This window comes from Diceros bicornis, chromosome 19 (genome assembly GCF_020826845.1).
Source record: "Diceros bicornis minor isolate mBicDic1 chromosome 19, mDicBic1.mat.cur, whole genome shotgun sequence".
NCBI lineage: Eukaryota > Metazoa > Chordata > Mammalia > Perissodactyla > Rhinocerotidae > Diceros > Diceros bicornis.
In genome coordinates, this window is record NC_080758.1 from 553,981 (window position 1) to 578,936 (window position 24,956).

Sequence of the window (24,956 nt, forward strand, 5' to 3'; positions counted from 1 at the left end):
AACCAAAGCCACATCTTCGACAGCCATCAGAGCTGGGCCCAGACCCTCCAACCTCAGCATCCCCTAACACCAGCCCTCTCTTCTTGGCCAGACTGCTGACCCACACTTGGTCCCAGGATTCTGCCATTGGTGCCGAAAGGCAAACCATTAGCGCAGTTGGTTAGTTTTGTCCAGCACGGCCACTGCCTCGCAGACGTGCCGCAGTGCCAGCCGGAGAACTGCCCCTTGGCTGAGGTCACATGGGGCTGGGCCTTTCCTGTCCATCATCAGCACAGCCCTTGATAGTGCGCAGCCAGCAGGTACACACACCCGTGCTCACCTTTGGCCTCTCCTGTCCACAAACGTGTGATAGGAGGCTGGCCTGGCCCAGAAGTGGCTACGTGAGGGTGCCAGCAATTGAGGCCAAAAGCAGTTTAAGTGAACTCAGGCTGTGGCTTCTCTACTAAGTCATCTCTGACGGGAGCAGCCGCCACCTTCCGTGCCGCGGCGGCCTGTCTGCTCATGCTCACCGGTGGCCGGCTTGGTCTTGGTGACTGGGGTCAAGGGTCATCGTCTGTTAGGATCTCATGGCCTCTGCAGGGTTGACCTGAGCTCTCTCCCTGTGTGGACTGAAAAGCCTTCCCGCTTCCTTTCCCGTGAGCGCCTGCTGATGGGCCATGTCCTGGGGACTTGCTGGGGAAGGCGTGGCCATCTCTCCATGTCCTCAGGTGCTCAGCTCTTCATGCACTTTTGCTGACTTTGCTCATATTCATCTCCTTATGCAACTCCATCGAGCTGTGAGGCCTTGCACATGCTACCTGGCCGCTCAGGGCCTCAGTTTCCCCGTCTGAGTGGGGATGATAGTGACTGCATCTCCCTAGGTCTGTTCTGAGGGTCAGACGAGGTATTTCAGGAAAGGTGCTTGGCCCGGTTGCCTGGCAGGAGGCAAGTGCCCCATCAGTCCAGGCAGCACAACTGTCGTAGCTACAATTTCCAGAGTTTCCCGCCCAGAGAAAGGCCGATTCTGCTGGTGATTTCTGCCATGCAGGGCTCCTGGCACTGTTGGAGATGACTCTGACTAGTGAGAGAGAGGCAACCTGGGTGCCAAGCTTGGCAACCAAGCTTGGCAACACCAAGCTTCATCTGTCTGGAAGCACTCAGTAGCAGCCTCCAGGCCCCTCTAGGGGTGAGTGGGCATCTGTAGTCCCCCTGCTCCCACGAGGCTCCCAACAAGAAAGTGCAGTCAGAGACTTGGGCTTGTGACTGGGTTCCCATCCTGGCATGCTGTGTGACTTCAGGGGGGCCACTTGCCCTCTCTGAGCCTCTTTTTCTCCTCTGTAGAAATGAGGCTGACAAGAGTATCCAAAAGGCAAATATGCATTTTGCATATTTAACGTTTAATATGAAGAGGAAGACGGAGATGAAAACAAGTAGCTCCTGGCAGAGATGTGTTTCTAACAACTCCCTGAAGTCAGTGATGCGGGGGGCTGGCCCTGTGGCATAGCAGTTAAGTACATGCGCTCTGCTGCTGGCAGCCCGGGTTTGGATCCCGGGCGTGCACCAATGCACCAATGTCAGGCCATGCTGTGGCAGCATCCCACATAAAGTGGAGGAAGATGGGCACGGATGTTAGCTCAGGGCCGGTCTTCCTCAGCAAAAAGAGGAGGACTGGCATGGATGTTAGCTCAGGGCTGATCTTCCTCACAAAGAAAAAAAACAAAAGAAGAAGATGAAGTCAGTGATGTGGAGGAAGAGAAGGGTCCTGGTGAGAGGGAGAAAAGGGACAGTGTGCTCCAGGCCCTGGAGGGGCTTCCTGGCTTGAGCTCTGTCTGTGGAGAGGTGGCCTGGATGGGCCTGGGCCTCGACCTCTTGCCTCTGCAATGGGACAAGCCCTGTAAGCCCCTCCAGCTCTGAAAATACAGGAGCAACCTCCCGCCTTGTGTGCAGCTGGGCCCAGCCCTGGACTCCAGCCCCACAGGCATGCAGTGTGAGGGCTTCCCCTTGCTCACTCTCTCCGAATTTGCCAATGCCCCACCTGCCATCCAGCACCCCTTCAGCCTGCAGCCAGACCACAGAGCAGGCCTCACTCCCAAGCTCCCTCCTGAGGGTGCACCCTCCCACTTGGCTTCCTTCCGGGAAGGAAGCTCCTCATGGGCTGTCGGCTGGGAAAACCAGCCTGGGGAGCTCTGTTGATCATCAGATGCTGAGCTGGGTCCCTGTTTGCAGCCGCAGGACATAGTCCCTCACCTCCCAGTTGGACACTTGTCCCCTGGGAGCCGTGACCTCAGTCTCTAGTCCCCTCATCTGTCTCCCCTCTCTCCTGACAGTACAGTGCTCACACCTGCCCAGGCTCCCCGTCCTGCTCCTGAATCGCTCCAGCCTCCCCCATGCTCAGGTGACGGTTAACTGGAAGGGAGCCCCCTGGCACTTGTCTGTGAACTTGTTCTTCCTCTGTAATGAATCTGCAGCCCCTTCTCTAGGGATAATTTCAGGCTCACGTCAGGGAGGAGCTTGAGCAGCTGTGAGGCCCCAGGTTCCTGGCCTGTGAGGTAAACCCATTTGCGGTTTTGATATGTGATGAGGGAGGACTACCTGTCAGGATGGGGGCTGGTGTCTGTGGCCAGGTGCTGGCAGAGGTAGACCCAGTCCCCTCTTCCTAGCCTCGCCCAGGACCCAGGCATGCCCCTCCCCACCATCCCTTCTGGGCACAGGCTGGCCTCCTCCCAGCCCCTCCAAATACCCAAGTGTCTCCCGGTCTTCTGCTCCTGAAGAGTGGGCTCTGCATGGTCTTACACCTTCTAACTCCCCAGCACACACACTGGGATGGACCCCCTGCCTCCTTTTTAAAATTAACCTTTAATAACACAAGTAATACACAAATAGATTCTGCTCATGAAAAAATAAAATTAACAAATCAGGCAAAATCCCTTTGAGGCCCATTCCCACCTGTCCCTCCCTCCCAGCCTCCTGAAGCTAATGACCAAGTCATGTCTTTGCCCTGCTGCCCCTCCAAGGCCCCAAAGACTCTCCCTGCTGCTCACCAGGATCCCTTTGTGCTCCTTTTACAGCCTCTTGGGCTTCCTCCAGAAGAGTCTGGGTCATCAGGACATTCAGGTCAAATAACATCATTCTCTGCGCTGGCCATGGGAGGACCTGCTCACACAAGCTCTTCCCTCAGACCAGGGCCTGATCATTTCTGTCCTGTGTCCTCTTTCTACACCAACACTTTCCCCAATTTCATGTGAACTCAGTTTTAAAACATTATCTTGTGCAAAACTTGATCAGAAAGTTTCTTGTCGGGGCTGGCCCTGTGGCATAGCGGTTAAGTGCGTGCGCTCCGCTGCTGGTGGCCCGGGTTCGGATCCCAGGCGCGTACTGATGCACCGCTTGTCAGGCCATGCGGTGGCGGTGTCCCATATAAAGTGGAGGAAGATGGGCACAGATGTTAGCCCAGGGCCAGTATTCCTCAGCAAAAAGAGGAGGATTGGCATGGATGTTAGCTCAGGGCTGATCCTCCTCACAAAAGAAAAAAAAAAAAAAAGAAAGTTTCTTGTCTGCCCCTTAGAAGAATGCTGTAGGTAACTGTCACACCTCCTCTTTCATGGAAGCCAGATTCTCTCTCCCTGGAGTGTCTCCCTGGAGACCTATTCCAGCTTCTCTAGCCAAGGAGGCGCCTGCATGGGTCTCCGAGCCTCCTAGTCTCTGAGACCTACTGGAGTGGTGGAAAAAAGACCACCTGGGATTGTGCTTGAGGAGCTAGGGGCAAGTCACCCCAGCCACCTGGGCCCAGTGTCATCCCGGTTGAGTGGGGGCGACAGTATTGGGCTTGCAGGATTGTTGAGCACTAGTGAGACACTAGACCAACAGGTCTACTTTGGGGCCTGGCTTGCCATAAACAGACCACACATAGCTCAGTTATTTCCCATCTGAGAGCAGGCATCTTCCCCTCCCCTGACAGGGCTCAGGGCCTCAGCAGCCAGGCTTATCTCCTTTTCTGGTTGGGCAGTGGGGACACTGGCTCTGCAAGGCTAGAGGGACCGCTGTGGTGCTGAATGGACAGCTCCCTTCCCTTTTGTCCTAGAAGGGCAGTGAGTGTGTGTCTGGTGAGGGCTTGGTTTCATCCGAGATGACCACACTACTGTCAGGGTAAATGGGGGTTGGGGGGGAGACCGGAGGGTCTGAGGGCTTCATCCAAGTGTACAGGCCAAGAAGGTGCTGCCCACAGAAGCTCCACGTCTGTGCTGGCCCAGTCGTGAGTGCAGGGGCTAATCTCGTCTACCCAAGCAGGAGAGCGTCCCTGAGAGGGAAAGGGAGGAAGGAGGGAAGGAGAAGTTCATGGACGGGCAGAGGAAGGTGAGAGTCGGGAAGATATACAGTGACAAAGAATCACAGAGACAAAGAAAGATACGAAGAGAGACAGTGACAGAGAGCCAGCAAGACAGAAGGATGAACAGAGACACAGACAGAAAGAGGCAATGAGAGAGACACAGAAGGAACAAAAGACAGAGACACAAGACAAGATGCAATTCAGGAGAGTGAGAGATACAGACATGCCAACAGAGAAAAGGAGGGGGAGGGAGGCAGACAGAGAGACACAGAGGGAGAGACAGGAGCAGAGAGAGCAATGCGGGAAGACCCACGGGGAGGCATGCCCAGGGAAAGACAGAGTCAACGTCTGGAAGGGAGGAGAGGGAGAGAAGAGGCGTGGAGTCAGAGACAGGGGAACACAAAAGGGGGCGAGGTAAACAGGCTCCAGACGGACATGTCAGAGGGAGCCATGGGGAGGAAAGGTGGGCCACAGGCAGGCTGCCGGGGCAGCCGGGTGGTGGGTCGGGAGGTGGCGGTCGCACCTGCTCATTCTGGCGTCACGCCCACAGCCTACAAGGAGAAGATGAAGGAGCTGTCGGTGCTGTCACTTATCTGCTCCTGCTTCTACTCACAGCCGCACCCCAACACCATCTACCAGTACGAGGGTGAGTCTGCCCTGGGCTCCTGCCCACTCCTGTCTGGCCAGTGCATGCCCCCGACCTTACCTTGCTCCCCCCTCCCGTGGCCTCTCCAAATCACCCAGCTTGGTTGGCTTCTGGAGAGAGGGCCTCTGGGGGCTCAGGCCTGGGACGCCCACATGAGCAGCTGCAGCCCTTCCTGTAGCCCTTGATTTGTGTCTGTGCTGGGAACATGTCCCCTCAGCCCACCCTCTCCTTAAGCCCCCATCTGGTCTTGCCCTGCAGACATGGAGGTGAAGCAGCTGGACAAAAGGGCCTCTGGTCAGAGCTTTGAGGTCATCCTCAAGTCCCCTTCTGACCTGTCCCCGGAAAGCCCTGTGCTCTCCTCTCCCCCCAAGAGGAAGGACACCTCGCTGGAGGAGCTGCAGAAGCGGCTGGAGGCAGCTGAGGAGCGGAGGAAGGTAAGGACCACGCCCCCTGCTCTGGGTCCTGACGAAGGTAGCCAGGAGGCCTTGCTGACCATGGACAGGGTCCCCAAGGTGCAGGGTGCTCCAAGTCCCTGCTTGGTCGTCAGCCTGGGGTGGAGAGAATCTCATTGTTCTGTAGACCTCCTCCTGAGAGGTCAGAATGGGACAGGGAGGAGGAAGGATCCCCAGCAGCAGCCAGCTGAAGGGAGACAGGAACCAGACACTGTTGGGGGGGTGCCCTTGGCCATGGCCAGCAGGGGGTCAGGTGGTGGCCCCAGGAGGGGCCCCTGGGACATGAGGCTGGGCTGGCATCCTTTTCCTGGGCAGAGGAGTGAGAAGGAAGGGTCTCCCATGTGCTGGGGGCTGTGAGTGGGGACCTGCTGGGAGCTCAAGGGGCCCCTGGGAGAAGTGGGCACAGGCCCCAGCCCCCTCTTGCCCCTTCGCTTCACACCAGCCCCACTGAGACTGAAACACACACAGGATGTGCTCTCAGGAGTGATGTCCTGATGCCCAAGCCTATTGGGCAGGGCAGTGGCTTGTCCTCCTTACAGCAGGTCCCGCTGAGACCTGGGGACCCCGGCTTCGCAGGGTTAACCAGTAGTAACCGACACATAGGTGGAGCCAGCAACCTTTGAAGGAGGCTGAGGGCGGCTACTCACCCGTGGGGCGCTCCAACTCATCCCTTCCCCAGCGGCCCTGGGGACCCTTCCGCCGCCCGAAGCGCCTTAGGGAGCCAGAACCCGGTGTGTATCGAGCACCGCCTTGTGCTCAGCGGGCAGGCGTTTGGGGGAGAGACGGGCAGGGCTCAGGGACAGCCCGCAGATTGGAATTTCCTCTGCCCCTCCAACATTCCCGGAGTGCACCACTTTGGAGCGGTTTGGGGGCGGCAGCCGAGCGGGGCGAGCCTGCCTTGCCGCGTGGGCGCCCTCAGCCCAGTGGGGCGGAGGTGGCCTGCGGGCGGAGGATGGACGAAAGGGCGAGCAGCTTCCAGTTTGCCTTGGGCCAGGGGTCTCCCAGCCCGCGGAACTTGTAGCGCTAACGCCCGGGGGGGTCCCGACCAATCCGGCAGGGCGCGGGCTGGGCTGGCCCGGGCCGCCGCCCCCGCGCCCACCTGCCCGCCGCCCGCGTAGACGCAGGAGGCGCAGGTGCTGAAGCAGCTGGCGGAGCGGCGCGAGCACGAGCGCGAGGTGCTGCACAAGGCGTTGGAAGAGAACAACAACTTCAGCCGCCTGGCGGAGGAGAAGCTCAACTACAAGATGGAGCTCAGCAAGGAGATCCGCGAGGCGCACCTGGCGGCGCTGCGCGAGCGGCTGCGGGAGAAGGTGCGCGGGGGCGGGGCCTGGGCGGGGCGGGGCTCGGCCTTGTGGGTGGAGCTGGGGCCTGGGCGGAGCTAGGGGCAGGGCGGAGCGGAGCTCGGGGGGAAGGGCGGGGCCTTGTGGGGTGGAGCTCGGGCGGGGCGGGGCCTGGGCTGGGCCGGGCTCGGGCCTGGGGGCGGGGCCTGTGCGGGGGCGGGGCCCGGGACCTCTGGCGTCGGGCTGCGGGCAGCAGGCGGGGCTCGCCCAGCCTTTACTGGGCGGCTCCAGCAGTGCGCGAACGAAGGCCGACGTCCGGTCCTGGTGGCACACGGTCAATATCCGCAGTGCTAAGTGGATAGGTGTTGCTTGTGAAGTGCTCTGAGGGAAGCGCATCCCGGGTATGAGCTAGAAGAGGGGAGGAGCTGCTTTAGGTTAGGGGCCAGGGAAGCGCCCCCAGGAGCCCCTTCCTTTGGCCGGTCCCTGCCCGAGGCACCATCAGCGCTCCTGCAGCCCGGTCCTCCCACGACTCCCTGTCCTGTTTGGGGCCAGGCCAGGGTGAGGCGAGCCTCTGGGAGTGGCGTCCGCTTCCACCCAGGTGGGACGAGATTAGTGCCGGGGGAGGGGGAGCGGCGGGGCGGGGGCCGGGGCCTGCACACCCGGGAAGTTTCCTGAGTCACAACTCTCCGGTTTGGGTACAACCCCAGGCGCACTGAGGGCCAGCCCCCACCCTCAGGCCACACGGTGTCACGTTGTGACACGGGCCTCCCCTGCTCTCTGTTGCTCCTCAGTCCTGGTCGCTGAGGTGTGCTCATTGGTCGCATCTCCCGCTCTTGGGGCCGAGCCACTAGGGAGGAAACGATACTAAGGGCCCCAGACCCTAGTAGGGTCCTGGGGAGTGGGGGAGAGTAGGGCCCCGCCAACCGCCCAGTGCCCACGGCCCAGTGCCCACCGCCGGCTGTCCTCGCAGGAGCTGCACGCGGCCGAGGTGCGCAAGAACAAGGAGCAGCGAGAGGAGATGTCCGGCTAGGGACTTTGGACACCAGCGCCTGGATCCTGAGATGAGACAAGGACACATTCGGTTTTAGTTTTGTTTTGTTCAGCTTTGTCTAGACGCGACTTTTGTTCCTGCTCCCTCCCTTTCCTCCTGCACTCCAGCTTCATGCTTCTCTTTCTGCACTCTGAGCTGTCCAGTCCTTGTGGCCAGTAGGTGACCACAGGCTCTCCCTGGAGGAGCCACCAGGGCATGGCACATGGTCCCTCAGTTCAGGCACCAGGCCAGGCAGTGGTGGGGTCCCCTCTTGGCGGCCTGCTTGGCAATGTGGTGGTGACCTCAATAAATCCAGTGATGGTGGCAGGAACATGTGAGTCCTAATGCTGGGTTGTCCTCTGAAGCAACACCACCTGCGTGTTCTCCTGTGCAAGAGGGCTTGGCACATGGGAGAGGGCAGAGGAAGAAAGTGTTGGATGGAGAAGGACCTCTGTGCAGTATGGGGCCAGGTCACCCTGTCATTGTAGCTGGCCTTGGGAGCTGTGTGTGCAGTGGAGCTTTTTTGGAATTGGTGGGTGGGGCTGCAGCACCCTTTAATGTGGTTGCACAGGGGTCCTCTGAGACCACCTGGCCTGTGGTGGACACCCTGGGCTGTCCTGGGAGCCTGCAGTCGTTGCCCGTGGCTGGAGTGGGGGTAGGGTAGGATGTGGCCTGGCTTGAGTCTTCAGGGAAGTGGGCATTCTGCGCCAGGGACCCGTGAGTAGGCTGCCGAGGCCTAGAGGGTTGTGGGCAGTGTGACATCTCCGGCTAGCCCCACCCACTCAGAAGTGCCCTCCTCCCAAGAGCCTGGGGCCAGCACCTGGGGAAAACCCGCTTCCACCATCCGCCATGCCCCCCACTGCCTCCTTGGAGGACCCTGTCCTTCAAGTCCTTTGAGTCTTGGCCCCTTCCTGTGCCCTCTGCTCTGGTAGAAAGATGCTCCCACAATGCTCCTGGCTGTGGTGCTTTCAGGGTCACCTCCAGACAGGTGTGGCCAGGTGTGAGTGAGTGGCAGCCACAAGTGCCCCTCAGGAAGCCCCAAGCAGACAGCAGGAGGGGCAGAGGACCAGCTGCCTGCAGATTCGGAGGGGGGGTGCAGGGGACAGGGTTCCCAAGACACCTCCCTGCCTGGTGCATCCTTGGCATTCCTGGCCGGTGGCCCCTCTGGCTGGCCTGCAGGTTGGAGGCCTGGCTCTAGGCCTCTCCTGCCAGGACCCTCCTGGACTCAGTTCCTTCCCCTCCCTCAGCCTGGATCTCCAGATCCCCCAGCGCTGGCCTTTGAGGACTAACACCTGCCTGGATGTGGCAGATGTCCGATCTTTGTGCCACTGCAGCATCCTCCCCTTCTCCATGGAAGCCCCACCCCACAGCGGGGTACTGGGGGCAGGGTCCCTGCTGACCGTCCTCTTGGTGGAAAGCATGAGGGAACAGAGTACAAGGACCCAGAGCCAGCGCCTCAGAAACCAGGTGGTTGCAGCCCCCAGTGCCCTCGGCTTCCATCCTACAGAAACCTACAGGGGGTACTGCTGGTGGTCTCCCCAGGCCAACCCAGAGAGAACAGGTGGCCCGCGGTTGCTGATCCCCTGCAGTGGGCTAAGGGAAAGTAGGGACCCATGCCCCCTCCCCGTCCCCACTGAGCTAGCCTCCGAGGGAGCCGACGAGCCAGGACTGGAACCCAGTGGTGCTCACTGCAGCTTTGTGGGACTCAGAAAGGGAAGCGGAAAGGGAACTGAGGGTTGGACTTCTTTAGTGGCTGCAGCTCTCTTGTAGTGGAAGCCTAGTGTAATATGCACCCATCTCATCCACGTAGTGAAAGTGAACTGAAAAATTAAACCAACTGAAGGATTAAAGAAAAAAAACTGTGTTTAAGAAATGGCTGAACTGTCCCCATATGTGTCCTGCACCCGTGGGGTTGGATGGGGCTTTGAGGCCCCTGCCTGTGTGTGTGTGAGTGCTGCTTGTAACTGCACTGAAGCGTGTTTATCACTACAATTATGAATAGTTCTTTTTTGTTGTTGCTGAGGAAGATTCGCCCTGAGCTAACATCTGTGGCCGATCTTCCTCTATTTTGTATGTGAGCTGCTGCCACGGCATGGCCACTGATGGACGAGTGGCATAGGTCTGTGCCTGGGAACTGAGCCTGGGCCGCCAAAGCAGAGAACACCAAACTTACCCACTAGGCCACTGGGGCTGGCGCCCAATGAAGATGGTGATTTTAAAAAGTGAGCGTTTAATCAACACACAAGCCCACTTTCCCCTCTAGAGACCCAGGAGGCAGTGGGGATTGGAGGGAGCAGGCGGGCCCCTGGCTGTGGGTGAGGCTGAGCCTTCCTGCTGGCCGGGCTCTTGGCTGCAGGCTGCAGCTTGGAGGAAAGATGGAGTCTGAGGTCTGAGGCTTGCTCTTCTCACCGCAGCCTCGGGGCTGTGGGTCTTGCTCGGATGTGGGGGGTCCTAGGCTCCCAGGGGTGTGCCCCGCAGCTCTGAGGACCCCATCAGGCATCTGATTGTTTGCAGACACAGATCTGGCCTGGAGACAGGGACCTGGAGTGGTAGGAAGCAGGCGTCCTGACTCAGGTTGGTGGACGTGCCTGTCCCACGGGACCACGCAGCCCCTGGGTGCCCAGCAGGGCTCCTCTGCTGGGGAGGAGGCACGTTTGGTAGATGTCCACGATGCCCATGCTCAGGCCCACACACGGGCCTCAGGTCCAGGCCCTGGAGAGGTGCCTGCTCCCCAGGACCAGGGAGACCTGCTCCCCTCCCCTGTGCTCACTGCCCTCCTCTGGGGCAGTCCTAGCTACTTCCTCAGGCTCCAAGGAGCTCTTGCCATCTCCCCTCCCTCTCCTGTGCAGGGAGAGGTGGGAAAGTCAGAGTCCAGGACACACAACTGCCAAAGAGACAGAGATGTCAGAAACCTGCAGGAGTGAAAAGCAAGGCAGGGAGAAAGGAAATGTGGTGAAAATGCTTTTATGAGGCATGGCCGTATTCCGAGTACACAGACACATGCACACCACATGGGAGCACATAGCCCTGCATTCTCGAAGACCGTGCTGACCTTAGGGGCCCTGGCAAGGCACCGAGGGGCAGACGGCAACAGTCGCCACCTGGGGTCTCGGACAGTGGGCAAGGATGGGGAATCCTTCACAGACTGATCACGCTTTTCCCTAACAAAGCAAAGCAAAGCAAAGGTGGGCTCCTTCTGGGAAGCCAGTCAGAGCTGCATTAGCTATCTACTTCAGGGGAAAAAATCGCCCCAAGCAGTGGCTTAAAACAACAAACATTCAGGAATTTGGGTCAGGACATCAGCTGAGGCTCTGGTCATCTGAAGGCTGGACTGGGGCTGGAGGATCCACTTCCAAGTTGGCTCGCTCACATGGCTGTTGGTGGGAGGCCTCAGCTCCTCATCACGTGGACCCTCCTCAGGGCTGCTTGAGCGTCCTCACTGACGTGGTGATGGCCCCCCAGCATGACTGTCCAAGAGGGGAAGGAGGAAGCTGATGAGCTAATCTGGGGAGGCACCCACATTCTATTTGTCAGGAGTGAGTGCACACTCGAGAGGGGGTGGGGAGCCACCTTTAGAAAGGAGGAATGTCAAAGAATCTGTGGACATGTTTTAAAACCACCCCCGATGCTCTCGAGTGGCCCTGTGTGTCCACACACTGGTGCTCACTCAGTGCCCAGGGGCTGCAGTGGGCTCCACTCCCAAACAGGGTGTCCAGCAAAGCAGGGTGGTGTGGACAGATGCTTGTCCCCAGCAGGGCCTCCTCCAGCCCTCTCATGCATTTCCTCTCCAGGAGATCTCAGTTGTGGCTTCGAGAAGTGAGGGTCGAAAAAAGTGGGTACCCAAACCACAGCCATTTCTTTCTGTTGAAGAAAAGTAATTTTGCTATTCAGCAGATATGTTTGTTCTCTAGGCCTGCTGTAAGAAGTACCACAAGCTGGGGGTTTCATAATTTTATTTACTTATTTATTTTTTCCCCCAAAGCCCCAGTAGATAGTTGTATGTCATAGTTGCACATCCTTCTAGTTACTGTATGTGGGACCCGGCCTCAGCATGGCTGGAGAAGAGGTGCGTTGGTGTGCGCCTGGGATCCAAACCCAGGCCGCCAGCAGCGGAGCACGCGCACTTAACCCCTCAGCCACGGGGCCAGCCCAAGCTGGGGGCTTCAAACAATAGAAACGTATTCTCTTACAGTCTGGAGACGGGAACTCCGAAATCAAGGCCCTGCTCCCTCTGAATCCTGTAGGGAGGATTGTCATTGCCTCTCCTAGCTTCAGCCTTCCGACCCCCACAAGACCACTTAAGAATGGCTTTGGGCCCATAACACTTCTTTTCGATAGATAAGGAGCCCACACAGCCCGTGTGGGGCTTACTGCCTGTGCGGGATAGCCTTCCCCGTTGGGACTCGGTGAACGCACTTGAGTTCTGCTTAAGCTTGAGCCCTCAAGCCCGCCCCCAGCTTTCAGCATTTCAGACTCCACGGGGGAGAAGCCAATGCCCTTCTACTGTGGCACAGGAAGGGTGCATGCAGGCCGGATGCCCAGGGAGGGCCCCGCCGGCAGGGCGACCGTCCCCCACTGTGGAGGCTGACCTTGCCCGTCCTTCTCTGAGAGGAGCTTGTTCCCTCAGTGCTTGGCTGCCTTGCGCTTCCCTTGGCGACTCTGAGGGCAGGGTGCAATGGGCAGAAGGGTTTGGACTTCTACTGGTGGCTGGTGCGTGATGAGCTTTGCTCCCCACCACGCAGCAGAGGTCCTCCCCAGGATTAGGGACCGGTGCTGGTGTCCTCCTAGACGCCGGCAATCCTAGGCGTCTCTTGGCTTGTAGACGCATCACACGTCTCCTGTTCCGAGGTGACATGGCCGATTCCCTCTGTGTGTCTGTCTCTGGGACACCAGTCACTGGATTAGGGGCTGCCCTAACCTGATATGGCCTCATTTTAACTAATTACATCTGCAACAACCCTATTTCCAAATAAAGTCATGTTCTAAGATACTGGGAGTTGGGACTTCAACATAGTTTTGAGGACACAATTCAACCAAAACCAGCAGTTGTGGATACAGAATTTGTAACTTTGAAACATGCATGCATTTGTTCGTGTATTCAACACGAGTTTAGTGAGTGGTTATTACACACATGTGTCTCACTCCAGAGAAGGGTGATGGATTTGAGGACCCAGCCCCAGCCCTTGGAGAACTTGCATGCTGGTCAATACAACTTTAAAATGTTTTTAATCTTCACCATGTCCACTATGAGGAAAACAGGGCAGGCATTATTTTATTACATTGACATTCTGTGGTTACCAACATAATAATGTGTTCACTGCATCCCTGTGAAGTATACAGACAGAAATCTCCATCCACCAAGACTCCGTGCCCCGAAAAGGGTTTGCCCAGCGGCGGTGCTGAAGAAGCCAGCGAGCAGACCTCTGAGAACCACACTTCTCCTATAGCTTCATAAATGTCACCTCAGTGGTTGCATAACCATCTATTTTGTGGATGTCCTAGGACTTTTGAGAAAACTTCTCCAACTTCTTGGTTTCAGGGACCCTTACAATCTTAAAAATTTATAGAGGACCCACAAAGAGCTTTGTTTACATGAGTTATATGGATTGACAGTTACATTAGAAATTAAAATTCAGAAATTAAAAAAAATAGTAATTCACTTAAAGATGATACACTCATTACATGTTATATTTTAAAATGAAAAAACAATGACATTTTCCTAAAAATAAATTAGTGAGAATGCTTGAAGTATATGAAAAACATCTGGCTTCACAGACACGTGGTTGGAAAAGGAAAGCTATTTTAACAGCTTGTTCTTCAATTCTAAACCAAAGCTTGATGAGAGGCAGTTTCTTGAGTCGTCTGCATGTGATTCTGAAACCAAGCCCGTGAACTTTCCACACGCTTACATTAGTCCATGGGTCTGTCTTGTGCTTGAGCGCATCTTTTACCCACGAGTGGTGCTGCAACATCCAGAGCACGCGCCACTTCCCCCAAACGGGGGCTCTGGGAGCCTAGGGCCTGAGGAGCAGTGGAGGGAGGGGACAGGTGATTGCGTGGTGAGCTGGGGCCTGCCTCTGTCCTGCTTCCTGTCTGGTAAGTAGGTGTGATGCGGAGACTGAGTGGAGGGCAGAGCGTGGCGCCCCTGTGGCATCCTTGGGCCTGGGGATGGCATCATGGTCTCACAGCCTCTTGGGTCCAGGGTTGTCAGGAGAGGGTTGAAGTCAGTGACTTGTACGAGTGTGTTTTCCTCTCCTCTGTAACAAACCACGAGCGAAAGCTCCCCTCCCCTTCGGAGCCCCAGGTGGGCTGGCATCTCCTCTGGCTGTTCCTGGAGAGAAATCTCCACCTCCACCCCCAGTTTGAACTAACCCATCCTGCCAGCCAAGCAGAGCCCACTGCTGTAGCCTTGCTCTCTCAGAGACAGAAGAGGTGAGCAGAGGTTCAAATGCCAGGCCTGAGGTCCTGTGGCAGACACAGGCTAGGTCGTGAAGCACGGGAATCAAAGAGACCGGGGAGTCCGGGGTGCCCTCAGGCTCTGGAGCTGGTGGCAACAGCTCACCCCGACCAGACAGCAGTGGGCTGCTGGTGCAGGCTTGCCACCACCTGCGTGCATTCTCCCCGCAGCCCGTGCTACGCAGGCTTGGTCTCCATCTCCTTCTGGGCCTTCTCCCTTTGACTTTATTGGCATTTATTTCCAGGATGTGAGGACAGGGAAACTCAGATAAATGACAAACACAGACCATGCACACCTGTTCTCATATTTACCAGATAATAAGAGCGGCACTGACACAGGCTCAATAGTTTAATCTTTAAAAAGAAAGCCTTTTTCTATCACTGGCTTGAGTACACCCTACATTTTTGAAAATAGAATGAAAGTGCAACTCTCCCAATGATGACATCACTGAAACCAAGTTTGCTTGAAAACTTCTCATTCTGGGAAGTGGCTTCAGAGGTCTTCCTACTGAAGTATGAACACAGGTTCAGCGCTTAGTCCTAAACAAGACATCTATTTCCTGCTTTCTCTGTCCTCCGAGGTCTCGGGCAGCTGCTAACAGTGAGAGCAATGATACTGGGCACATCAGGAGAGCTCAGGTGTGCCCACCCTGTTCAGAGTGGACAGCCTCAGCCACACTCTGCGTCCTACCCTGACTGCCCCTGCAGGTGGGGAGACGGAGAAAAGGGAGATTACCGCCACAGAGCTTCCTCCAGGAAGCCTCAGGCCAGGAACAGGATGCTTCACAACTGCTCGGGCTCTGGGTGGGGCAGCTGCATCACGCTAACCACCGCCCAAGGGCTTCCCACTGCACCTTTCAATCAAACAGCACGGAGCGGTTGTACCTGGCTCCAACTCTAAGGAACTCTGTAAAAGCTGAGTGATGCTTGTCTTCTTACGTTCTGGAACATCCAAGGGCTTTCTATTCCAGCCCTTTACTCCTTATTAAAAAACAGAGAGATGGGACCAGCCCTGTGGCACAGTGGTCAAGTGCGCATGCCCCGCTGCTAGCAGCCCGGGTTCAGATCCCGGCGCGCACCCACGCACCACTTGTCAGGCCATGCTGTGGCAGCATCTAACATAAATTGGAGAAAGATGGGCACCCACGTTAGCTCAGGGCCAATCTTCCTCAGTAAAAAGAGGAGGACTGGCGTGGATGTTAGCTCAGGGCTGATTTTCCTCACACAAAAAAAAGTCACCAATTCTCAGAGCGTCCTTCTCTACATCTGGGTGTCTTTTATGGCTCAGTGATAACCAACTGAATTTTAATTTTAATTAAATTAAATGAGCACATGTGGCCTGTGGCTACAGCGCAGCGCGGAATCAACATTCACAAGGACACCGCGTGGCACCGTGCCCATTCACAAACCAGAACGTTCAAAGCCCTTTTTAGGGCTTACTGTAGGATATGAAACGTGCAAACTGCAGGATTCCGACTAGACAGGCGGAAGCATCCGGACAGGGTGCTCTCCCGGGGCAGGCCCTCTGGGCAGGCGCCCTTCGCACCTCCAGGTGACAAGGGACCTGCATCCGGGGCTTGTCACCTGTTCATGCACATTTCCCCGCATCCTGTCCCCGCTCACGTGGCCTCGCTTGGAAGCACAGAGCGGTCCGCGCTCCGCAGGTGCGTCGTCCGATCACCGCAGGTCTGCCGGCAGCGCCGACCCGCCTCGAGTCCAGACGCCCAGAGAGAGCGCCCCGCCCCCGCCCCCGCGCAGGCGCAAGCGCGCTCAGGCCTGCCGGGCCTTATTTCTCGGCACTGCCCGCCTCCCTGCCGAGCGCCAAACAAGTCTCCGGGCACGCCCCTGCCCGTGCGTGCGCGGCCCCGCCGCCTGCGTCACTAGGAAGCGCGCGCCCGGCCGCCGCCGCCGCCGCCGAATCCTCAACAAGGAGCGGAGCCCGCGGCCGCCGCCGCCGCCGCCCGCGCACCCGCCGCCCACCCGCCGGCGCCCGCGCAGGCCCGGCCGTGGCCCAGGTAAGCGCACGGCCCCCCCGCGGCGAGGCCGCCCGCCCCGCCGCGCGCGCCGTCCAGTCAGGGGTCCCTGCGGAGCGTCAGGACGTTACGGCGGGGGGAGGGGAGCGGGGGAGGGGCGGCGGCGGCGGGCGTCACGGGCGTCACGGGCCCGCGTCAGGCGGCGTCGGCGGCGGCGTCCGCCTCCATCTTGCCGGAAGGCGCGGGCGGTGCGGGGCATGGCCCCGGGTGGGATCGTGGGGCCCCCTCCTCCCTCCCCCCTCCCCCCTCCCCCCTCCCCCCTCCTCCCTCCTGGGACCGCGTGGACGCGGGTCCTTCCCCCCTTCCCCGAGGAGTGGAGTGGACGTGGGTCTCCTTCCCCCCGGGAGCCGCGTGGACGCGGGGCCCCCTCCCCCTCCCGGAGCCGCGTGGACGCTGGTCCTTCTCCCCATCCCCTGGGAGTCGCGTGGACGCGGGCCCCCCTCCCCCATCCCGGGTGCCGCGTGGACGGTTGTCCTTCCCCCGTCCCCTCTCCCGGGAGCCGCGTGGACGCGGGACCCCGCTCCCCCTTCCCAGGAGCCGCGTGGACGTGGGCTTGCCCCCCACTCCGCGCCCCCGCCCTGGAGCCGTGTGGATGCAGGCCCCCCCCCCCCCCCCCCCCCCCCGCGGACCCTCGGTGGGGCCGTGTGGATGCAGACCCTTTGATAGGAACCATATCCATATGGACCCATTGGTAGGTACTGTATTGATACAGACCTGTTGTTGGGAACCATATTGATACAGACCCATTGGTAGGAACCATATCCATATAGACCCCTTGGTATTGCCAGCAGTGACCTGTTACATACTTGGTTAACTTTATAATTCATTTAGTTGGTTGACTTTTCCCTTGAACCAATGTTTTTTCTTTGCTAACACTTCAAATACAAGTTGCAATTACATCAGTCTTTTTTTTTGACATACAAAAAGCTGTACGTAATTAATGTATATTACCTGATGAGTCTGGAGATGTGTATATATCCGTGAAACCATTATTGCAGTCTATGCCATAAACTTGTCCATCACCTCCAAGAGTTTCCTCCTGTCTTCTTATTTTGTGATAAGAATGCTTAACATAAGATCTACCCTCTTAGCAAATTTTTGCGTAGACAATACAGTGTTGTTAACCTTAGGCACTATGCTGTGTTGTAGATCTCTAGGGCTTACTCGTCTCCTACAGCCAAAACCTTGTATCTTGGACTAATAGCTCCCTGTTGTGCCTCCCCCCGCCCCTGGCAGCCACGATTCCAATCTGCTTCTCTGAGTTTGACTATCTTTGATTCCTCATGTAAGTGGACTCATGTAGTATTTGTCCTTCTGTGTCTGGGTTATTTCCCTTAGCATAGTGTCCTCCAGGTTCATCCATGTTGTAAATGGCAGAGTTTGCTCCTGTTTTAAAGCTGAATTATATTCCATTGTATGCATATACCACATTTTTATCGGTTCATCCATTGGTGAATATTTAGATAGGTTCCATGTCCGGGCTGTTGTGAATAGTCTGCAGTGAACGTGGGAGTGCAGATATCTCTTGGAGATACCTGATTTCATTTCCTTTGGATGTATACCCAGAAGTGGATTGCTGGATCATGTGATATTTCCATTTTTTTAGTCTTTTGAGGAACCTCCATACTGTTTTCCATAGTGGCTACACCAGTTTACATTCCCACCAGCAGTGCACAACACATACTGTACAACAGTATGCCTCAGTCTTATTAAGAGTAAAATCAGATGGATTCAATAAACCCCACAGGTAACAAGATAAATGAAGCAGACTGCTTGTTCAGAAATTGTTTCTTCATAGGAAGTATCTTACAACTTTTTGGCAAGACATACTGGATGGGAGAGGAATTTGTGTATTTATATACAAATATGTAAGTATTGTGTTTCTGTAAATTTAGAACCCTTGTAAAACTATATTCAAACCTAGGCCTTAAAATAATAACCCACTTCATGACTGAACTAGGAAGGGAGGCTGCTCAGATATCTTCAGGACCAGAACACAGATTCATGTGTATCGGGGGCTGCACTTACGTGCCTGGTGCAGCCTGGCTGGGTGTGATGTGGAGGGTGTGGTTGAGACTGGGGAGCTGGTGCATTTGTGCTCCACCTGGAGAGTGAGGCTGCTGAATCCCAGATTCTCTAGGAAAGGCTGGACTAGAGGGACCACCTCCAGGGGTCACTTCTTCTGACGTTGCAAAAAAATTTGAAACAATGTGAAGATCAAAGAAATCATGCCTGTGGATTACTGGTATGTGATCTCTGCTGTGTTTCTAGTGGCTTTTTTTTTTTTTGTGAGGAAGATTGTCCCTGAGCTAACATCTGTGCCAGTCTTCCTCTATTTTGTATGTGGGATGCCGCCACAGCATGGCTTGATGAGCGATGTGTAGGTCTGTGCCCCGGATCCGCACCTGTGAACCCCAAGCTGCCGAAGCAGAGCACACGAACTTAACCACTACGCCACCAGGCCGGCCCCTCCAGCACTATTTTTGTCAAAGGAAAATATTTGTGATTTTGCAGAAGACATGGAAAACCGGATCTGAATCTGATGTACTAATTGTGCACTAACATTTTTGTTTTGTGTTTGTATATTTATGACCAGAAATGCTATTTTTAAAATATTTCCTCATATTTTATTTACCTCAGAATTAATTGGGGCTCAGTTCACACTAGTAAGGAACCCGAGCTTTGGGATTAGAACTGGGCTTGGATCTCAGGTCCACCGTGTATACAAAGGAGCTATGAGGATCATGCTCGCTGGTCGGGGAGGTGCGATTCCCATAGCAGGGGATGTGATGATTACTTGCTGTAGTGCTTATTCTGTGTCTAAACATCATTGTATCAAGGACTTGAACTATTTTCTGTGAAGTAACTTGTGTGTGTTGTTTTGAAAACTTAATACAGTTGCCATTGGAAGGGCAAGAATCCGTTTTTGAGCATTTACACTGCTTCGTGTTCTGTGAAGTTTTGAACTTTGGGTGAGAACGGCTGCCTGTGGATGGACCCTTGTCTTTCTGCAGCTTTTGGTTGAAGCTTGACTTGCATGGCCCCTACGGAGCCCATCTAATGAAAATAGAGGTACCTTGTTAAGATAGCTAAACCCTGAGTAATCAGCACCATAGATCGGTATTACTTTAACTGCAGTTTTAAAGTGGACTTTTATTCATGTTTGTTTAAAGCTCTTTGTTTCAAAGCCTAAATCTAAAACACAAAAGTTATATTTTAGAAGTATTCAGTAAGTCTGTCAATGTACGTGAATTCGTTGTTGCAGCTCTTCTGGCTAAAAAGCATCTGAAGACAGCCTTGGAGACCCTGGCACAGGCGGGCAGCCCCAGCAGCTGGAGGTGTTCATGTTGAGCCCCTGTAGGAGTCCAGACTGCCAGGTGTAAACTGGAGTGGTGGTAAACAGCCTGTCGTGTGAGAGCATTCTGAGGTTTTTAAGTATGATGTCTTTCCTGGCTTTTTTACACAGCCTTTCTTTCCATCACTTGTTTTTTATACCCTCTAAAGCAAGGAAGGAGGAATACTTTCTTGTCCTGAGCATCTAATCGTTAGTTCTTGTGTTTAATATTGTCAACTTAAAAAGCGAGCTCACCAGTTACTTTACCTTCAAAACAAGTTTATTCGGGAATAGCCAAAAGAATTGCAATTCTGGAAGTGCATGCCATGGCAAACCATAGGCAAATCTGGAGAACGAAGGAGGGAGCTGCTTTTATAGAGAAAAGGGGGAGGGGGAGGGGCTGTTCTGAAGGAAAGTCGTTGGAGGAGAGTGACAGTTCAGGGCTGCAATGGCTTTTCATTGTTTGAGCTTTGGTATTTCTCATTGGCTGAGCTTTGGTGTTTCTCATTGGCTGAGCTGTAGCATTTGTCATTGGCTGGGCTGTGGTGTTTCTCATTGGTTGAGCTGCAGCATTTCTTGTCTGGGCTGCAGAGTTTCTCATTGGCTGGGCTGTTGCTGGGTGGGGAGAGAAATCTTTCTTCAGCAGTAAACTAGTTGTACTTCCTGTGGGAGAAGCAAGGCTGTCTCCTCCTGTTTGGAGTAATTGATGATGAGGGAGGGGATCCGAGCTCCCCCTGCAGGCCTCCTCCACTCCAATGTGCTCCAGTTTGGATTCTGTTACTCATTTCCCAAGGCTGGATTTCTGTGATCTTGCTGGGTGCTCAGAGGCCTGGCAAGGCGTGGGTGGCTTCCTGGGAGGAGCGTCCAGCGAGCGAGTGCAGTCGGGGGCTCCGTCTCAGGCACGGGTGGTTGTGGCCCTGTCCTTGGGCATGCTCATCGTTTCGCGCAGTGCTGGGCAGGTGATGTTATTTACACCTTAACAAGTATAATAAAAATGGAGTTCTGAAAATGTTTCCTTTTTAGTAAGTTTTTATATTGTCTACTTTTTAGTCTATATGTACTCCTAATAAATCATTCTGTTGTAATATGATTAAAAAAGTTTTGTTATTGTGATAACAAATTCACATACGATTTACCACCTTAACCATTTTTAAGAGTACGATTCAGTGCCATTAAATACATTCACACTGTTGTGCACCCATCAGCACCATCAATCTCCAGAACTTTCTCATCTTCCCAAACTGAAACTTGGTCCCCATTAAACACCAGCTCCATCCCCTCCCCTAACCCCTGGCACCCACCATCCTACTTTCTGTCTCTGGGAATTTGACTCCTCTAGGTGCCTCCCATGGGTGCATTCACACGGTGTTTCTCCTTTTGTGACTGGCTTATTTCACTGAGCATAACGTTCTCAGGGTGCATCCATGTTGTAGCAGGTGTCAGGATTTCCTTCCTTTTTAAAGCTGAATGATATCCCTTTGTATGTACGTATAGACCACACTTTATCTATTCATCTGTCGATGGACGTGGGTTGCTTCCACCTTTTGGCTATTGTGAATAATCCTGCTCTGAGCCTTGGTGTACAGACAGCTGTTTGAGTCTCTGCTTTCACTTCTTTTGGGTATAAACCCAGAAGTGGAACTGCTCGATCGTATGGTGACTCTATGTTTAATTTTTTGGGGAACTGCCAAACTGTTTCCCACAGCAGCTGCACCCTTTTATTTGTCTGCTAACACTGCATAAGGTTCCAGTTTCTCCACGTCCTCAACAACACTTTCTATTTTTTGGTTTTGGTTTTTTTTTATAATAACCATGCTGATGAGTGTGAAGTGGTACCTCATTGTGGGTTTAATTTTCATTTCCTTAATAACTAGTGATGTTGAACATTTTTTCATGGGCTTACTAGCTATTTGTATGTTTTCTTTGGAGAAATCTCTGTTCTGAGTTCTTTGCCCATGTTGTAAATTAGGTTTTTTTGTTGTTGTTGAATTATAGGAGTTCTTTTTATATTCTGGATATTAATCCCTTACCAGATATATGCTTTGCAAATATTTTCTCCTGTTGTGTAGTAGCCTTTTCGTTCTTTTAAGAATGTCCTTTGATGCACGATAGTTCTTAATGTTAGTGGAATCTAGTTTATCTATTTTTACTTTTGTTGCCTGTGCTTTTGGTGTCATATCTGAGAAATCATTGCCAAATCCAATGTTATGAACTTTTTCTCCTATCTTTCCTTCTTAGAGTTTTACTGTATTAGCTCTTATGTTTAGACTTTTGATCCATTTTGTGTTAATTTTTGTATGTGGTGTAAAATAAGGGTCCAACTTTATTCTTTTGCCTGTAGATGTCAAGTTGTCCAGTGCCATTTGTTGAAAAGACTGTCCCCCTTCCCCAGGGAATGGTCTTGGCACTCTTGTTGAAAATCAGTTGACCAGGGGCTGGCTTGGTGGTATAGTGATTAAGTTTGCGCACTCTGCTTCAGTGGCCCGGGGTTTGCAGGTTCAGATCCTGGGCGTGGACCTACACACGGCTCATCCAGCTGTGCTGTGGTGATGTCCCACATACAAAATAGAGGAAGATGGGCACAGATGTTAGTTCAGGGGCAATCTTCCTCAAGCAAAAAGAGGATTGGCAATGGATGTTAGCTCAGGGCCAATCTTTCTCACCAAAAAAAAAAGAAACAAAAGAAAGTCAGTTGATCATATGTGTGAGGGTGCAATAGCATTTTTTTTGCCAATTTAATTTTTTAAAAAGATTTGCAAATGGTAAGATAAACTTTTATGGTTTTTTGATAAACAGTTCTATGAGTTCTAACACACGTATAGATTTGTGTAGCCACTCCCACAATCAGAATACAGAACAGCTCCATCACCCCAAAAATCTCCCTTGTGCTATCCTTTTATAGCCACATCCTCTTCCCCCAACCCCTGGCGTCCACTGATTTGTTCTCCATCACTGTAGTTTTGCCTTTTCCTAAATGTCATATAAATGGACTCGTACAGTATACAACTCAGCCTAATTCTCTGGAGATTCATCCAGATTGTTGCACCTATCAATAGTTTAATTTTTTTTATTGTTGACTAGTATTCTGTTGTATAGTTGGACATACAACATACATATTCTGCTGTATGTTTGTTTACCCATTCATCTACTGAGGGTCATTTGGGTTTTTTCCAGCTTCTGACAATTATGAATAAAGCTGCCATAAAAATGGGTGTACAGGTTTTTGGGTAAACACAAGTTTTCATTCCTCCTGGGCAAATAGTTAGGAGTGGGATTGTTGGGTCACATGGTAAGAGTATATTTAACTTATTTATTTATTATTTTTTTTGTGAGGAAGATCAGCCCTGAGCTAACATCCATGCTAATCCTCCTCTTTTTGCTGAGGAAGACCGGCTCTGAGCTAACATCTGTTGCCAATCCTCCTCCTTTCTTTTCCCCAAAGCCCCAGTAGATAGTGGTATGTCATAGTTGCACATCTTTCTAGTTGCTGTATGTGGGACGCGGCCTCAGCATGGCCGGAGAAGCGGTGCCTCGGTGCGCACCCGGGATCCAAACCCGGGCCACCAGTAGCAGAGCGCGCGCACTTAACCGCTAAGCCACGGGGCCGGCCCAGAGTGTATTTAACTTTATAGGAAATTTCCAGACTCATTTCCAGACTGGCTGCACCATTTTGCATTCCAGTGAGCTGTGTATGAGAATTCCAGTCACTTCACATCCTCACAGACTTTGTATTGTCAGCTTTTTGCTGTTGCTTTTTTAAGCTATTCTAATAGGTGTGTAGTAGTGTGTCATTGTGATTTTAGTTTGCATTTCCCTGTGGGTTAATGATGTGGAGCATCTTTTCATGTGCTTATTTGCCATCCGTATATCTTCTTTGGTGAAGTGTCTGTTCAGATCTTTTGCCTGTTTTTTAAACTGGGTTATTTTCTTATTGTTGAGTTCTTTATATATCCTGGTTGCAAGTTCTTTGTCGGATATGTGATTTGCAAGTATTTTCTTCCATCTATAACTTGTCTTTTCATTCTCCATTATAGTCTCTGTTCCATTGTAATAGACATACTTTTTTGAGCTGTTCTAGGTTCAGAGCAAAATTGAGTGGACAGTACAGAGTTCCCATATATCCCCCTTTCCGGTCTCCCCCACCATCAACATCCTATACCAGAGTGGTAGGTTTGTTATCATCCATGGACCTACATTGACGCATCATCAACCAGAGTCCGTGGTTTACATTAGGGTTCACTTTTGGTGTTGTACACAGTATGTTTTGTTTCATTTTTTTAATTAAGATTTTATTTTGGGGGGCCAGCCTCGCGGCGTAGTGGTTAAGTTTGCGCGCTCCACTTTTGCAGTCTGGGGTTCTCAGGTTCGGATCCCGGGTGAGGACATATACACTACTCGTCAAGTGGCAGCATCCCACATACAAAATAGAGGAACACTGGCACAGATGTTAGCTCAGCGACAATCTTCCTTGAGCAAAAAGAGGAAGATTGGCAATGGATGTTAGCTCAGGGGCAATCTTCCTCAGAAAAAGAAAAAAAAAAGATTTTATTTTTTTGGAGCAGTTTTAGGTTTACAACAAAATCGAGAGAGAGTTATAGAGATTTCCCATATACCCCCTGCCCCACACATGCATAGCCTCCTTCATTATCAACATCGCTCACCAGAGTGGTACATATATGAGCAAGGATGAACCTACATTGACACATCAGAACCACCCAAAGTCCATAGGTTACTTTAGGGTTCCCTCTTGGTGTTGTACATTCTTTGGGTTTTGACAAATGCATAATGTCACGTATCCACCATTATAGCGTCACACAGAGTAGCTTCACTGCCCTAAAAATCCTCTGTGCTCTCTGCCTGTTTGTCCCTACCCCCCCCCCCCAACCTCTGGCAACCACTGATCTCTTTACTGTCTCCATAGTGTAGCCTTTCCAGACTGGCTTCTTTCACTTAGCAATGTGCATTTAAAGTTTCTCGGTGTCTTTTTGTGGCTTGATAACTCATTTCTTTTTATGTCTGAATAATATTTCTTTATATGGAATATAAAGTTTGTTTATCCATTCACCTTTTGAAGGGCTTAATTTTTCACAGTCTGCTTAAAACAGCATTCTGTCACTTGGAGTGGAGTGGAGGTCTGTTTGCTGTCCCTTTTACGTCGTAGATGTTACACGTCTGCATACATTGAAAAGCCCACCAGGCAGTCTTAGAAATTTTTTTTTTTAAATCTTTTTTTTTTTTTTTGTGTGAGGAGATCAGCCCTGTGCTAACATCTGCCAATCCTCCTCTTTTTTTGCTGAGGAAGACTGGTTCTGGGCTAACATCAGTGCCCATCTTCCTCTACTTTTTTTATATGGGACACCGCCACAGCATGGCTTGCCAAGCAGTGTGTTGGTGCGCGCCCGGGATCCAAACCCGTGAA

The 24,956-nt window shown here is 53.1% G+C and overlaps 2 protein-coding genes across 5 annotated transcripts in view; both read left to right on the plus strand.

The window, feature by feature from the left end:
* Positions 1 to 4,861: 4,861 nt before the first annotated feature.
* STMN3 (stathmin 3) lies at positions 4,862 to 9,731 on the plus strand. The gene is made up of 4 exons (XM_058562281.1): positions 4,862 to 4,952; positions 5,211 to 5,386; positions 6,523 to 6,714; positions 7,655 to 9,731. Exons 1-4 carry the CDS (start codon positions 4,871 to 4,873, stop codon positions 7,712 to 7,714), a joined length of 510 nt encoding a protein of 169 aa, XP_058418264.1. The 5' UTR covers positions 4,862 to 4,870; the 3' UTR covers positions 7,715 to 9,731.
* Positions 9,732 to 16,111: 6,380 nt separating this feature from the next.
* GMEB2 (glucocorticoid modulatory element binding protein 2) overlaps positions 16,112 to 24,956 on the plus strand; it is a 35,391-nt gene continuing 26,546 nt past the window's right edge. Inside the window, exons 1-2 of one of the 4 annotated variants that reach the window (XM_058562283.1) lie at positions 16,911 to 18,448; positions 18,564 to 19,275. The gene's annotated coding sequence lies outside the window, so the exon portion shown is untranslated. The other 3 variants (XM_058562285.1, XM_058562284.1, XM_058562282.1) reach the window with 3 other exon arrangements.